This window comes from Curcuma longa, chromosome 21 (assembly GCF_044706935.1).
Source record: "Curcuma longa cultivar G26 ecotype Majalengka, Jawa Barat chromosome 21, ITB_CL_G26_1.1, whole genome shotgun sequence".
Taxonomy (NCBI): Eukaryota; Viridiplantae; Streptophyta; class Magnoliopsida; order Zingiberales; family Zingiberaceae; genus Curcuma; species Curcuma longa.
Genome location: NC_133881.1, coordinates 3,645,511 through 3,658,539, shown reverse-complemented (window position 1 = coordinate 3,658,539; position 13,029 = coordinate 3,645,511). Strand labels below are relative to the sequence as shown.

Sequence of the window (13,029 nt, the reverse complement as noted above, 5' to 3'; positions counted from 1 at the left end):
GGAAGTGTGTAGATTGTGAAGCTTGGAAATAGGAAATAAAATTAACTGCCTTTTTTTAAAAAGAATAGTTTATCTTTGTTTACAAAGAAAAACAAAAACTATATATTCTTCAGAAAGAAGGCACATGAATGACACAAATTTGAGGAGAATGTCCATACAATACAACCAAGACTGTAACTGATCACCTCATGACAGAGTTCACAGGTTGTATCACCCTTCTCATCGCACCAACGTTGGATACATGCCCTATGAGCATACTGCAGCACATTGCAAAATTGTAACTGACTAGGCCAACTAAACAGCAGAAAAGTAAAGAAATACTATAACTGCAGAAAGAATTCATCATGCCATATTATCTATCTAATTAATGTCTGTTCAAGTTAAGACTGATGTCACAGCTAATCAAATCATTACTGTTGGGAATTTGTTTGCACCAACTGCTTTAAAAAAACAGATACCAATATATTGACTTAAAAACTCAGGAGATGCAGAAGTTTCAGTGAACAAATGTTTAAAAACTGGAGCTTGTTTAATAAAATATCAAAGAAACAAGAATTTTTACTAGTCACTTTGAAGTTGTACAAACTTGAATCTCCTGAGGTGAAAAATCAAGGTGCAAAAGTTAGAAAATAAATACAGACTCCATTTTCAGTATCCCAAAATAAAATAAAAGCAAGGAAACTGCATTGTCCCAATAGTAGACTGGCAGAAGCCATTCTATATTATGTTATTGTTTTGATCATCTCACTTAGAAGAATTCTACATCTACCATCGGAGAAGCTAATCCTACAATCTGCTTCTGCTTAATTATGTTACACACCCTCCACTCAAAGAAACTTCGTAATCCATACAATAACAAGGGTGTATACATACTGGAAAACATATATGAGCCAACAAGAATTGAATCACTGCTGAAGTAATGTATCAAGCCTAGACATCATGCCCCATTCTACTAAAGCAAATAATCCACGTAGCAGAGTACAACAACAAATCCATGAGTCCAACTATTCAAGCAGCTACATGGATCTTGTCTCACTGTTTAACTCATTATAAGTAACAAGCGCATATCAGGAATTCTGAGCGACAAATTCATGAAATTCATAAGCATATTAATTGTTTAGTAGATCAGAAGGCAATCTATAACTTTATACATTGTAATCCATGCAATAATGCATATCTATCAACTCTATCAGGAATCTGACCAATAGAGATGCATGAGTTAGCAGACATTGGAATTCAACAGCACATCATTTCTTTTTCAAAGATCAGGAACAGCATATAATTGGAAAAGCAACACATAAAGCTACCAGTTCACAACGATTCAATAACCAAGGACTAAACCAGGTCAAGTTTATCAGAATGTCGATAGACCTCCAGGCTACCAAAAAGGGGGGAAAGAGAAAGAAACCTTCAGACTGCCATTGCAAGCGCAAGGGGCCTCCACGTTCTCCACGTGATCCTCCTCTTGGCATATACGGCAGTCCACCAACTGAATCAAGGGCTCCTCTTCATCACCAATCAAGTTTCCCCCTTCCCCGCCCCGCTCACTCACCAGGGCGGAAGAAAACTGAGGGGCAGACTCCTCTCCCCTCTGATCGTGTTAGCCTTTGGAGGCTTCCTCAGCCGATCAAGGCTCAATACTACATGATCCCCCATCTTCTCGCATGGAATTCTCCTGCGGCCAAGTTCCCGATTCACTTTGAATCTCCAGTAGGAATTCGATCGATCAAAGCAAAATTTGTTCAAGAATCTCTAAAAGCACAGATTTATAGTTTGACCAGCACAAACTGCACCAAATCGAAGCGCCTCGCCGCCGGAATCCAGCAAAATTCGCGAGGAAAACCAACTAGGAGAACAAAATTGAGAAGGAGAAGAGGAGAGAAAGAGAGAGAGATGGGCGTACCTAGAAGGAGACGGGGGAGGAAGAGCGTGAATCGTCGATCGGATCGTCCCGGGGCTTCTTCCGTTGTGCGTTCGGACGGAGGAGGTGGAGGAGCTATTGTTTTGTCGATATAATAGGAGGAGCGTGTTCTAATGTTAGCAGTCATCCGCGTTGGGAGGTGCGCTTTTTTGTATTGTGGCGACGATAACAACGGTCGAGAATGTTTTCTCGGTAAGGGTTCAATTATGATATAGCTGAGTTGGTTACGACGTGAATTATAAAAAAGATAAGAATTTGAATTTTGGCAATATTCTCTGCGTTATGAAACTGCTTTCTCGATTTAAAGATGGGATCGAATCTTTTGTAGAAGAGAATGTTTTCGATGGTCGTGGGACCGACCATAATGACGAATTTCATTTTTTTTGCAGAAAAGAATGTTTTCTCAGATGACTGGCGTTACACTATGCTATAACGGACAACTAGTTTTCTTTGAGAATTTAAACGGAGAAATTTTCATTTTGCCCCTCCCCCAAACTATATCTTCCCTTCCTTAAGATAAATTATAAACTTATTATTATTACTATTTCGCTTCCAAGAGTGCTCTCATCGAGTATGATGTAGAGTATCGCTTGAGCTAGTTTCCAAGTCAGGATGATGAATACTCGAGTTAGTTGCTGAATCGCCAAATACTCCCAAGTGGATGCATTAACCAACTATCGATTTGGTCGAGTCAGGAAAGCGATGTCGACTACTGAGTCCGAGTGGGGATTGGAGATGCTGAGTCGGGAAAAGGAAACACTGAAGTCTGTGTTTGATGTAGTTTTCTTAAAACATATTCATTCTCTTTAGTTGTACTTTTCGATCACACTTCAATGTCTATTTTCCAAGATACAATGGGAAGACTATATTGATTGTTCGTACCTGAACGCTATCACAAATAGATTCATTGAGCAGAGCACATTACAGAGAGAAGATGAGGAAAACAAAGGTGGAAGGATCTCTTTGTTATTGCCTCATCTTACCTATCCATTGAAACAAATGAGATTGTTGCTAACATAGTACATAAAGAAATAATAAATAACTAAATTAACGCGACATAAGTAATTATATGACATATGGAAAAGTAGGCTAATCCAACCACTCTTGCTTGCACAATGGAAAGAGTCACTACTTATCTCTCCGTTTGCTTATCTCGTAGCAACTGAGTAATACATGAACGCTATTTCTATTCTGATCAACTTAGCATTCGACTCGCATTGTTTATGTTAACTTGCATGCTGACATACGAGTTAATTTGGTTCAGTATAATTTATACCCTAGATTTGCATCCCTATAGGTCATAAGAGAAAATCTCACTTCATGCATTTGTTCATAATCTCAATGTTTATGATATATTATAAATCAATCATAATATCATTCATTTATGATAAAAAAAACACCTTATGGTCAAAATAAAAATTTAAATTATGACACAGTCGAAATATAGAATAACAGTGGATCTTGCAATACATATTCAAATACATTCTATTTCCCAAAAAAATAGTAACAATAAATGTTAAATTTAAATGCTTTGGTACATCATTTGTCATAACTTAAAACTCTTAAAATTAATTTAACATTTTATGAAAATAATACTAAACTATATATCAAGCTCAGAGTGAATGATGAGTTACTAAATGTTTTGTAACAAATGCAACATTAAATAAGCTTTCGAACACCATTAAATAAGCTGTTGATCAGGAACAAAATAAGAAAAGAATCCATTGGTGCAAGAGAATTGCACTGCAAAGTAGTAATACAAGCTTGTTCTCACTAAAATAAACACATTTACTTTGATAATCCACGATCATTTCTAAGATTAATCGGACATCTCATGCTAATTAAAAAAAAAGAATCATCTGCATGAAATTCGAATATGTACACATTACAAGTCTCTTACATCAAGGCAAAAAAAAACTTCAACAGAATGTTCTGTTCTACATTGGTCAGAGCAGAAGTTGAGCATCCCTTGCATACTGTTTCTGCATGACTAAAACTGACTCAGGCAGGTGCAGCAGTGGCTGCTGTCTTGTGAACGAATGCCACTCCTTTCTCGATACCAGCTTTCAGCTCAGGCTTCAGTGCTTCCAGTGCCTTCAACTCATACTTGGTCAGACCCTCAAGATCGGAGGATATAAAGGCTTCCACACCTTTCCGACCGAGCTTCACTCTCGAAGCAAAGAACGGCAGCTCAGTTAGTTCAGACTGAACGAAGGTGCACTCGTAGACATCCCCATCGCCGTCCAGCGCTCGGAGAGAAGATTCGACAAATCGCGCAGCAGCATAGGCCATCGACAAGGTTGCAGATCCAGCACCAGCTTTTGCCTCAACGACCTCTGTCCCAGCATTCTGTATTCTAACAGTCAGCTCTTCGACTTCTTCATCTCTGAACGGCACCACTGGCCGTGTCTTCGATAGCAATGGTAAGATGGTAATGCCCGCATGGCCTCCGATGACCGGCACATCCACATCGATGAGCTTTAGTTGCTTCTTTTGAGCAACAAAAGTGTTGGCCCTAACAACATCAAGGGTAGTCACACCGAAAAGCTTCTTCGGATCGTAGACACCCCGCTGCTTGAGCACCTCGGCGGCTATTGGAACAGTAGAGTTCAGCGGGTTGCTGATAATGTGAATGAAGGCATCAGGGCAATTGTGTGCAACAGCCTCAACCAGTGTCTTCACAATCCCGGCATTGATATTGAATAAGTCATCAAAGGTCGTGCCTGGCTTCCTCGGAATTCCGGCAGGGATCACCACCACATCTGCACCTTTCAGACAATTGGCCAATTCTGATGGTCCAGTGAAATCTAAAACTTGAGTAGGAGTGTTGCAATGGCTGAGATCAGCAGCAACTACTTTAACATTTGTGATATCATAGAGATGCAGTGCTGAGACTAGAGGAGACATCTTAATCAGAAGTCCCAGAGGTTGGCCAATGCCACCAGCAGCCCCGAGGATCGCCACCTTGTAAGATGCTTGGGGCTGATTTTGATTCGAGAAAACCTGCTTTTCTTCAAGTTTGGGAACAAGAGATGCCCGGAGAGATGCATTGCTAGCCTTGCCCAAAAAGGATGAATCAATTTGAACATTTGATGTAGCCTTCAGACCTCTGAAAGCACAGAAAGGCTTCGAGCAACTCAAATTCAAGCCAAGAGTTTTAGATCTTGAGCTAGCCTGAATACCAACTAATCCACCAGACACTGTTGTAATTGCTGTCGATACCATCTTAGAAACAGCCTATTACTATAGTATAAATGAAGAATCAAGAGTCAGTTAAAATCCAAGGTTCCAACATGAGATTTGCTGAATTAAGAAGCTGTGGCTCACTTCAATATCAAATGAGCATAAAAGATGTTGAATTTTATAAAGGGCCAAACAATACTACAAATCATGCATGAAAGAAATATTTATAGGATGGAAAGCTAGAGAAATATTCTTACAGTGATGAAACAAGGGTTCCTGATTTCTTAAATAAAGAATATCCAAGCACCATCTTCCAAATGGAACGAGGTGCTAAAGAAAACATGGTTTTAAACCTAAAACAAGTACTTTTCCCTTCTTGCAAATGAAAATCCAGTTATGTGTATGGTGGAAATTTTTTTGCTAATATCCAATAGACAAAAGGAACCAAAAGTAAAACAAATCCAATGAATTATCTAAAAGGATCTAGCCATCCACCTACTCATCAAAGAAGAGTGATGGAATCAGCATAACCAGTACCAGTGCCCGATTCAATAATGATAATACATAAATCTTGTGAAGGACGAGTTGCCTCTTCTTCGTTCTCAAAAGAAAAAACAAGTTCTTATTTTTCTTAGCTCGCTATAAAATTCCAATCTCCAGGAAGCTCAAAACCGCAAATCTCAATAGAATAAAAAGAAACAGCCTAGATATCCCGAGTAACACCGACCAATAAATCAAAGTAAAGAGAACATCCAAACAAGCACTCTTGTTATCATCCGTAAAAAAAAAAAACGAAACCCGAATAGCCAGTATGTTCGACAGCAAAAAGATACCAAATAATTTAAATTTTCGGGAGTAGCACCGTTGCAGATCTCTTCTCCCATGAAGCTAACGGGGCAGACCAACAGAAACGTCCGCGATTATTTGCAAACCAACTTGAAACATCTAAGATCTAGAGAAGCAAGGAATGGGACAAAATGGCACAGAAAAAATAGGGGAAGAGCAAGGGGGAGCACTCTTTACCTATCCTCCGGACACGAACTCTTCTCGCCTCTCGATTCGATGCGGCGGCGACGGAGACTGCGAGGCAGACGGGCGAGGAGTGAGGACCCTCCTGCCAAGTTCTAGAGTTTTTTTTATAACTTAGACCTTAAAAAAGAGGAAAATTAAGCGTAGACCCCTTTCTCAACGTTATCTTTTCGGTTGTCATCGGATAAAGTATGAGGTGGACTTTGCATTGACTAAAAAAATATAATTATATTGAAATTTTTAGACGAAGGTCAATTTGAAAATATAATAAATTCAAGGGTGTTTATGCATAATTGTACCTCTTGATGACTTCTCCAGCGCAAGGCTTTCTACGGCATCGCCGCCTTTGTCTCTCCTCCCACATCGAAGCCATGGCACTTCGCCCTTTTCGCCTCGCCGGCATCGAATGCCGGCGCCATCCTCCTTTCTCTGTATCTCCCTCCGCCGCCTCGTGCTGCTCTAAGCTTCGGTGTAAAATGCCGTCAGCCATCGTCGATGGCGGAGATCTCGAGCAGAAAGGGGAAATCCGCCTCCGCCTCGCCACTCTTTCCCTGCATCCCGTTCCAGTAGAAGCCGCCTCCGATGATTTTCCCTGCGATCGCTCTTCCCTATCGGCCGCCGTCGGACCTCCGTTGCACTCGCCCATCTTCCAGTGGAATCTTGATCGAAGGCACATCCTTCTCCTCAATTTCACTGCTTGCGCTGTACGATTTGGACTTCCGTCGCAGTTTTTCAATTTTGTTAATAAAGATGGGGGAATGATACTTCTTGTTAGAATTTTGCTCTGTGTCATGAAATTTCCTCCTTATCCTTTCCCCTTTCTTCATCTACCTGCAGGCTGCGGTTTCTGCGGCATGGATATTCTTCTCCGCTATTCCGACACTTTTGGTATGCCTCTTAACTAGAAATTTTCTTTCAACAAATAGAGAGAGGCGCAAGGATTACGGTACGGTCCGTTGACATTTGCTTTGGATGAAAGAGCAGGCTTTCCGAAAGGCTGCCGAGTCGATCGAAAAGTTGTTGGATGTCACAACAGAAGAGCTTCCTGATACTATGGCTGCAGTTAGATTGTCTGGCATGGAGATTAGCGATTTAACCACGGAGCTCAGCGACTTGGGGTTAGTTCTTTTCTCTCCCACGCTCTAGAATCTATGATACAACTCAAAACGTACATTTGCAACAAGAAAGTTGATCTACCAACAAGCAAGCATCAAAGAGTTAGGGATTTGTGTGCATTGTCTGAATCTCTGATCTACATGCATCTGTTTGAGTCCGTGTTGTTGGTATACAGCCAGGAGATAACACAAGGTGTCAAAAATTCAACCAGAGCAGTTCGTGTAGCTGAGGACAGGCTGCGCCGCCTCACTACAATGGGTCCGGCAGGTTAGATCACTCTGCTCCTTTTGTTCTAACGATTCAAGAAGTGTTTGTGACGGCTTACGAACGTCGGACGATGTGTTTCACTTCCATCTTCACTTGTTTAGTGACGATGCAGGGAAGAACTCCCCAGAGTGATCAAACTGTGGAAGAGCCTGTGGTCGCTAGAACTGCAAGAAACATGAGAGAGGGAATCGTGAATGGGCGTGTGGCCTTCGGGGTAATCTTCAGCCTCACTCAGGTTTCTCGCTGGGCATTTAACTTTCTGACTTCAGACGCAGGGAAGAAATCATCCGATAAGCAAAGGTAGGCCTAATCTGAAAACTTCAAGGCTTGCACTAGCTGCTGCTCTTGTTTGACATGATTATCAAATAGTTTGCCGCTGCTAGATTGAGCTTTTAGTTCATCATTTTTTATGGATTGAAATCTATTTCCTTTTAAATAGCATGAGTTGCTTGATCAGATACAACTTCTTCGTTATTCTGTCGTTGCATGAAGTTATTCTCAGCTTAATCGGCGTGATTGCATTTAGTGAGCATGTATGCCGGTGAAATTCGCCAATTGATTCCTAATCCTTGAGCGAGGACAAGATATGCATGAGCCGTTGGCTTTTTTTTTTATTAAGAAAGAAGGTACCTTGGTGCATTTCATTTCCCACGAACGTTGGTTGTTAAGTTGGATTGTTATTTTTATTTTTTGATTTACTTTGATAGTCAATGAAAAATTTCTGTAGAACCGGATCGATCCCTCAAGATTAGTCGACCCGAAGGATTGAATATCCGATGCTAATTTTAAAAAATTGGCATACGATGTTTGAATAAATCTTATTCAAGAACATAATTAGGAGCAAAAGATGGAAAGGACGTCTCTTTTTTATGAATCAGCAAAAGGATGTTTTACTTTGATTTGATATAAAATAATATAATTATTCTTTAATACTGTTCTTAGTATTATCTCGTCTATATTTTTCGTTTAATTATGAATCGATCAGGTATGTTATAGTAGTTATGAAATCGTAGCAATTGTAGTACACAATTGTATTGCATAGCTGCTACAACTGAGTTGTCATACAGTTGTAGTAGTTACGATTTTGTAGTTGTCACAACTACAACAATTGTAATATTTATGAAATTGTAGTTGTTACAATATGAAAAATAATTTTAAATAAAAACAACTAAAATTCTTTGGAGTCTTCGAAAAATCTTTAAATGATTTTTTTAATCTAAAATTTGGGTTATTATGGGTTACATCTGGTAATAATTGTAGATCTCTGAACGAGTTTCAATTTGATATATTATACATCTCGTAGTTCAGTTTGAAACAAAAAGTATGACCTCTCAAAGTTTATTTAACATTCATAGTTATAACAATTACGGTTTCGTAATTCTTATAATCATGTAGCGGTTATGAAACCGTAACTGTTACAATTGTGTACCATTTCGTAGTTGTTACAACGCGTTCTCGATTAAGGGTCTTAAAAATAAACTTAATCGGCCAATCCGATCCGAATCGATGCGAAAATTATTAGGTTAGGGTTGAGGATTTTCGGATTCGGATTGGGAATTTTGGATTGAATTGAATTCGGGTCGGATTTGGGTTGATTCTAATTTAGGATTTGAGATTTTTTTTTTAGATTAGATCCAATTTTATTTTAAAAATTAAGATATTTTAATAGAATGTTAATATGATAATGATAATCATAAAAGTAAAAAATTTATTAAGGGAAATAATAAAAAATATTTTTTTCAAGTTATATGGGGTGGGATTCAGGTTTAAAATTTTTGAATTGAGTTCGGATTCAAATTAGGTTGGTGTTGAAATTTTTTTATAATATTTTTATTTTGATCCGATTCAATTCATCCGAATTGATATTTTTATTTTTAGAATTTTGATGGAAAATATAAAAAATAAATAATAATTTAATAAAAAAAATAATGGATAATTATATAGGAGGTAGGATGTCATAAAAAATTAAAATGGTACGTTTCTTCGACCACAATTCGGCAAAACCAGAAACGTCTTTGATCTTTGTCCCCGGAAATAGCCACAGGAGCACTCACCGTCTCGGAGCCCATACTTAGTGGATAACACCTACGGATAGTGTCCGTGATTTTTAAGAAAATCCGAACGGTTCGGTCTTCTCCGGTAATTTCGACTTAATTCTTAATAAAAAATTATTTGTCTATCATAACGTACAATTCAAATAATTCTTCTAAAATATTACCTTTAAAATAAAGGTTATTAAATTTATTATTAATTTAGATTAAGTTGTTAAATTTATTATTATTTACTCTTCAAAATAAAATATTAGAATAGATCATTAAACTCATTAATAATTTTTATAGTAATTTGTTAGTATTATCGATTATATATAGATTCATCATCCAATCTTTTAGAAACACAAAGTTTTGTGATTTGGAGGCGCGCCGCATCGTGTTCCTGCATCCGGTGCCCCAGGGAGGTATTATCCTACCCGAGCTTTAGCCCGGAGCCTATTTTTTATTGTTTATTTTATATGCAAGGATTCATCCGATCAATCTTAAATTCCTTCGTAAGCCCTGGTAGATTGTAAAATGTGGCCAACCAACTTTCTTTCTGTGACATTTTTGAGTAGGTTGGAATATAACGCTTGGACCAGCAGTTGCAGACTCGCACTGCAGACGTACGTTTCAACTATAACTTCCACACACACACACAAACAGTCCTTCACAGTTCATCAAAGATCGATGGTATGTATTGTTTCTCTTAATTCGATCATCGTTAATTTCCAGTCTGATATTAATTTGCTTAATTCAGTCTTTGACGCCGCTACTCGTGAAGTCCACCGCGAGGCTGGTGGTGCTGTTGGTTCGTCGGCCGGCGGCGACGGTGACGACGATACTCTACTACGGCGACGCACTCCCAAGGAACCCGAGATTGCGCCGGCTGGTGAATGGCGAACTGGTGGAGGATGAGAACAATTTCCTCTTCTGCTTCCTCACCAACTTCTTGAAATGTTTTTGTTGATGATTTCACTTCCCAATGCTTCTTCCTTCTTCGTACTGAGCTTATATATATATATAGTTCAGTACAAATCTTTTTTTTTTTGGTCTAATTCCTTATGATGAATGTAACATGTATGAGCAAGAGATTAAGTGTCTAGTCTAATAGGATTTCATTCTAGCTACAAGTACCTATATATGATAACTTAAAATGATATGAACAAGATACTTTTATTTTATTTTTTTTAGAAATAAGTACGTATGTATAAATATACTTTGAGAGTTAAGTACTTTCAAAGTAAAATCAAAGCATACAAGTCCATCTTAGAGTTTGGATCTCTACACTTGAGGTAGCTCCTCCTACATATCATCATCATCAAAACACAATATTTGGGCACATGTCGTCCATTGTGACACATTCAATCACTTACATACTTTCAACACTGAACTCTTTAAGACATTAACACCCACCGAGTAGTGTATTCAACAAAATCATAAAAATCGGTGACATAGAATACCGGATGATCTTCAAAAATCGGGACATCCATTTGCTCAAGCATGATCTAAAAATCAGAACACATGTATTTGAATCTTCCGAAGCATCATCTCCTTGTTTGATGCCTTCCCCTCATAGCAAGACTTGTTGCTGGCCTCCCAAAGCATATAAATCATGCTTGAGATGTCAAGATATTGAGCCTTCGTCTTGCAGTTGCTATCTTTGTAATGTTGTCCAAAAATCTGAAATAACTCATTTAACGTTGAAAAATCATGTTGAATTTTTAACCAATGTTTTACTTTGTCACAAAGAGCCCTAGTGGTGGGGCACTCAAAGAATAAGTGGCCATTGGACTCCTCTCGTTAATGATATAGAACACATTTCTTGTTCTCTTCATAGAGCATCTGATCCACCGTTCATAATTTGGCATATGCTAACAACCATAATATGAAACGATGCTTAAGATACTTTTATTTTAATGTTATTATAGATCATAACTGCTACAATGTGATTATAGCTGATACAATATGTCAACATAAATTAACTTTTTCATTCTAATTCAATTGGATTTTATATAGTTGTTTTTACTAATCTAGTTAAAATTATTCAAATTTGATAAAAACTATCTAACTTAATCAAAATTGCTTTAACATTATTGTAGCAACTATGACCACAATTACTACAATTTATAATAGTTATGTGATGGTGCTTTTTTTTTCACTCGCTCGGGTTCCTTCTCTCTTTTTTCCTCTGAAATTGCGATTGATGTTGGTCCTTTGATGTGTTCACTTCCGATGCCCTATGAATCGAAGCACGTTAGTCGAGGGTCGATGTTGTCGATGTAACCCCTCTAATGGTCAAATCAAGAACGAGTTGAGATGAGAGGTTCATGTGCATGCGCGAAAGAGCTAAAGAACTCAAAGAAGATGAAGAGAATTATCTTTGCGTGCGAGAAGAAAATTATACCTTCCACTTACCGTCACTTGACTTTATATAGCCGAGGGAATTGAGGATGTCCACGTAAGCCGCCACATAAGTCAGGGACAAGTTGAGATGAGAGGCACGCGTGCATATGCAAAAGCGCAAAAGAGTTCAAGGAAGACAAAAAGAGTTGTCTACCATCACTTGACCTTATATAACCAAAGGAAGAGGGCGTCCATGTAAGTCGCCACACAAGTCGGGAACCGCAAGTCAGCTGGCCTAATGGAGCTAAATCAAGTGACAGAGGGAATAACGACGGAGTCGTACACCTAACATGCATGGTTGAGTCGTTAACCAGGTATTGCCTTCATTGCAGGATGCCTTGTCAAGGGCAATTATGCTGCAGCGTACGATGATTGTGATCGTCAAGAGTTATCCAAGGTTGAGATCAAAAAAGATTCATAACCGAGATGTACATAAAGTGGATCTACTCGAGCAACATACTTGCTACAATGTAAAATAAATTATAATAGTTATAATAAAAATCATTTTTAACTTATCAAAATTATAGTAAATAGAACACCGTTATATTAAAATACATTTTATAAACTCGATTAAAATTATTTAAATTCTACAAAGAACCCATGTATAAAATAGTAAAAGAGTAACATAACTAGGATCTCAAGAATCATCGGAGCGTCAATTATTTAATTGAACCGTGCAAGGTTATTCGGACATGAATCATGACTTAAAATTTATTGTTAGGCATGGGGTCAATTGAACCGTGCCAAGTCCATCTATTTTTTAAATAATAATAATAAACATAATAAATATAAAAAAATATTTAATATGTTTTTAATAATTTTGATAAAAAAATAATTTTATTTTTAATTTTTAAATATTAAATAGGACTGTGCATATATTCAAGTTATGTCTAGTTGGGTTAAGTATGATTATTAATTCAATTTATTTTCTCACAGATGGTCATGATTATGATTTCGATTATGATTCAAATTAATTGAAATTAAACTAATTTTTTTTGAATTAATCAAACTGATTAAATTTTTAAATAAAAATTAAATTGATAAAATATTAATTAATTTTATCAAAAATTAAATTAA

At 37.6% G+C, this 13,029-nt stretch overlaps 2 protein-coding genes and 1 pseudogene across 2 annotated transcripts; 1 reads left to right on the top strand and 2 right to left on the bottom strand.

The window, feature by feature from the left end:
* The window catches only part of LOC141814821 (uncharacterized), a 10,024-nt pseudogene extending 7,999 nt beyond the window's left edge, over nucleotides 1-2,025 (bottom strand).
* Nucleotides 2,026-3,647: 1,622 nt separating this feature from the next.
* LOC141814696 (malate dehydrogenase, chloroplastic-like) lies at nucleotides 3,648-6,209 on the bottom strand. The gene is made up of 2 exons (XM_074702635.1): nucleotides 6,128-6,209; nucleotides 3,648-5,164 (listed from the first exon to the last, which is right to left on the bottom strand). The coding sequence occupies exon 2, from the start codon at nucleotides 5,144-5,146 to the stop codon at nucleotides 3,923-3,925; it is 1,224 nt and encodes a 407-aa protein (XP_074558736.1). The 5' UTR covers nucleotides 5,147-5,164; nucleotides 6,128-6,209; the 3' UTR covers nucleotides 3,648-3,922.
* Nucleotides 6,210-6,479: 270 nt separating this feature from the next.
* Nucleotides 6,480-8,000, top strand: LOC141814697 (uncharacterized). The gene is made up of 5 exons (XM_074702636.1): nucleotides 6,480-6,837; nucleotides 6,971-7,021; nucleotides 7,118-7,251; nucleotides 7,425-7,516; nucleotides 7,618-8,000. The coding sequence occupies exons 1-5, from the start codon at nucleotides 6,505-6,507 to the stop codon at nucleotides 7,818-7,820; spliced, it is 813 nt and encodes a 270-aa protein (XP_074558737.1). The 5' UTR covers nucleotides 6,480-6,504; the 3' UTR covers nucleotides 7,821-8,000.
* The last annotated feature ends 5,029 nt before the right edge of the window (nucleotides 8,001-13,029 follow it).

Coding starts and splice junctions, on each gene's coding strand:
- LOC141814696 (XM_074702635.1), bottom strand. CDS start 5,146: ATGGTATCGACAGCAATTACAACAGTGTCTGGTGGATTAGTTGGTATT.
- LOC141814697 (XM_074702636.1), top strand. CDS start 6,505: ATGGCACTTCGCCCTTTTCGCCTCGCCGGCATCGAATGCCGGCGCCAT. Junction 7,022..7,117: donor CCGCTATTCCGACACTTTTG/GTATGCCTCTTA, acceptor ATGAAAGAGCAG/GCTTTCCGAAAGGCTGCCGA. Junction 7,252..7,424: donor ACGGAGCTCAGCGACTTGGG/GTTAGTTCTTTT, acceptor GTTGGTATACAG/CCAGGAGATAACACAAGGTG.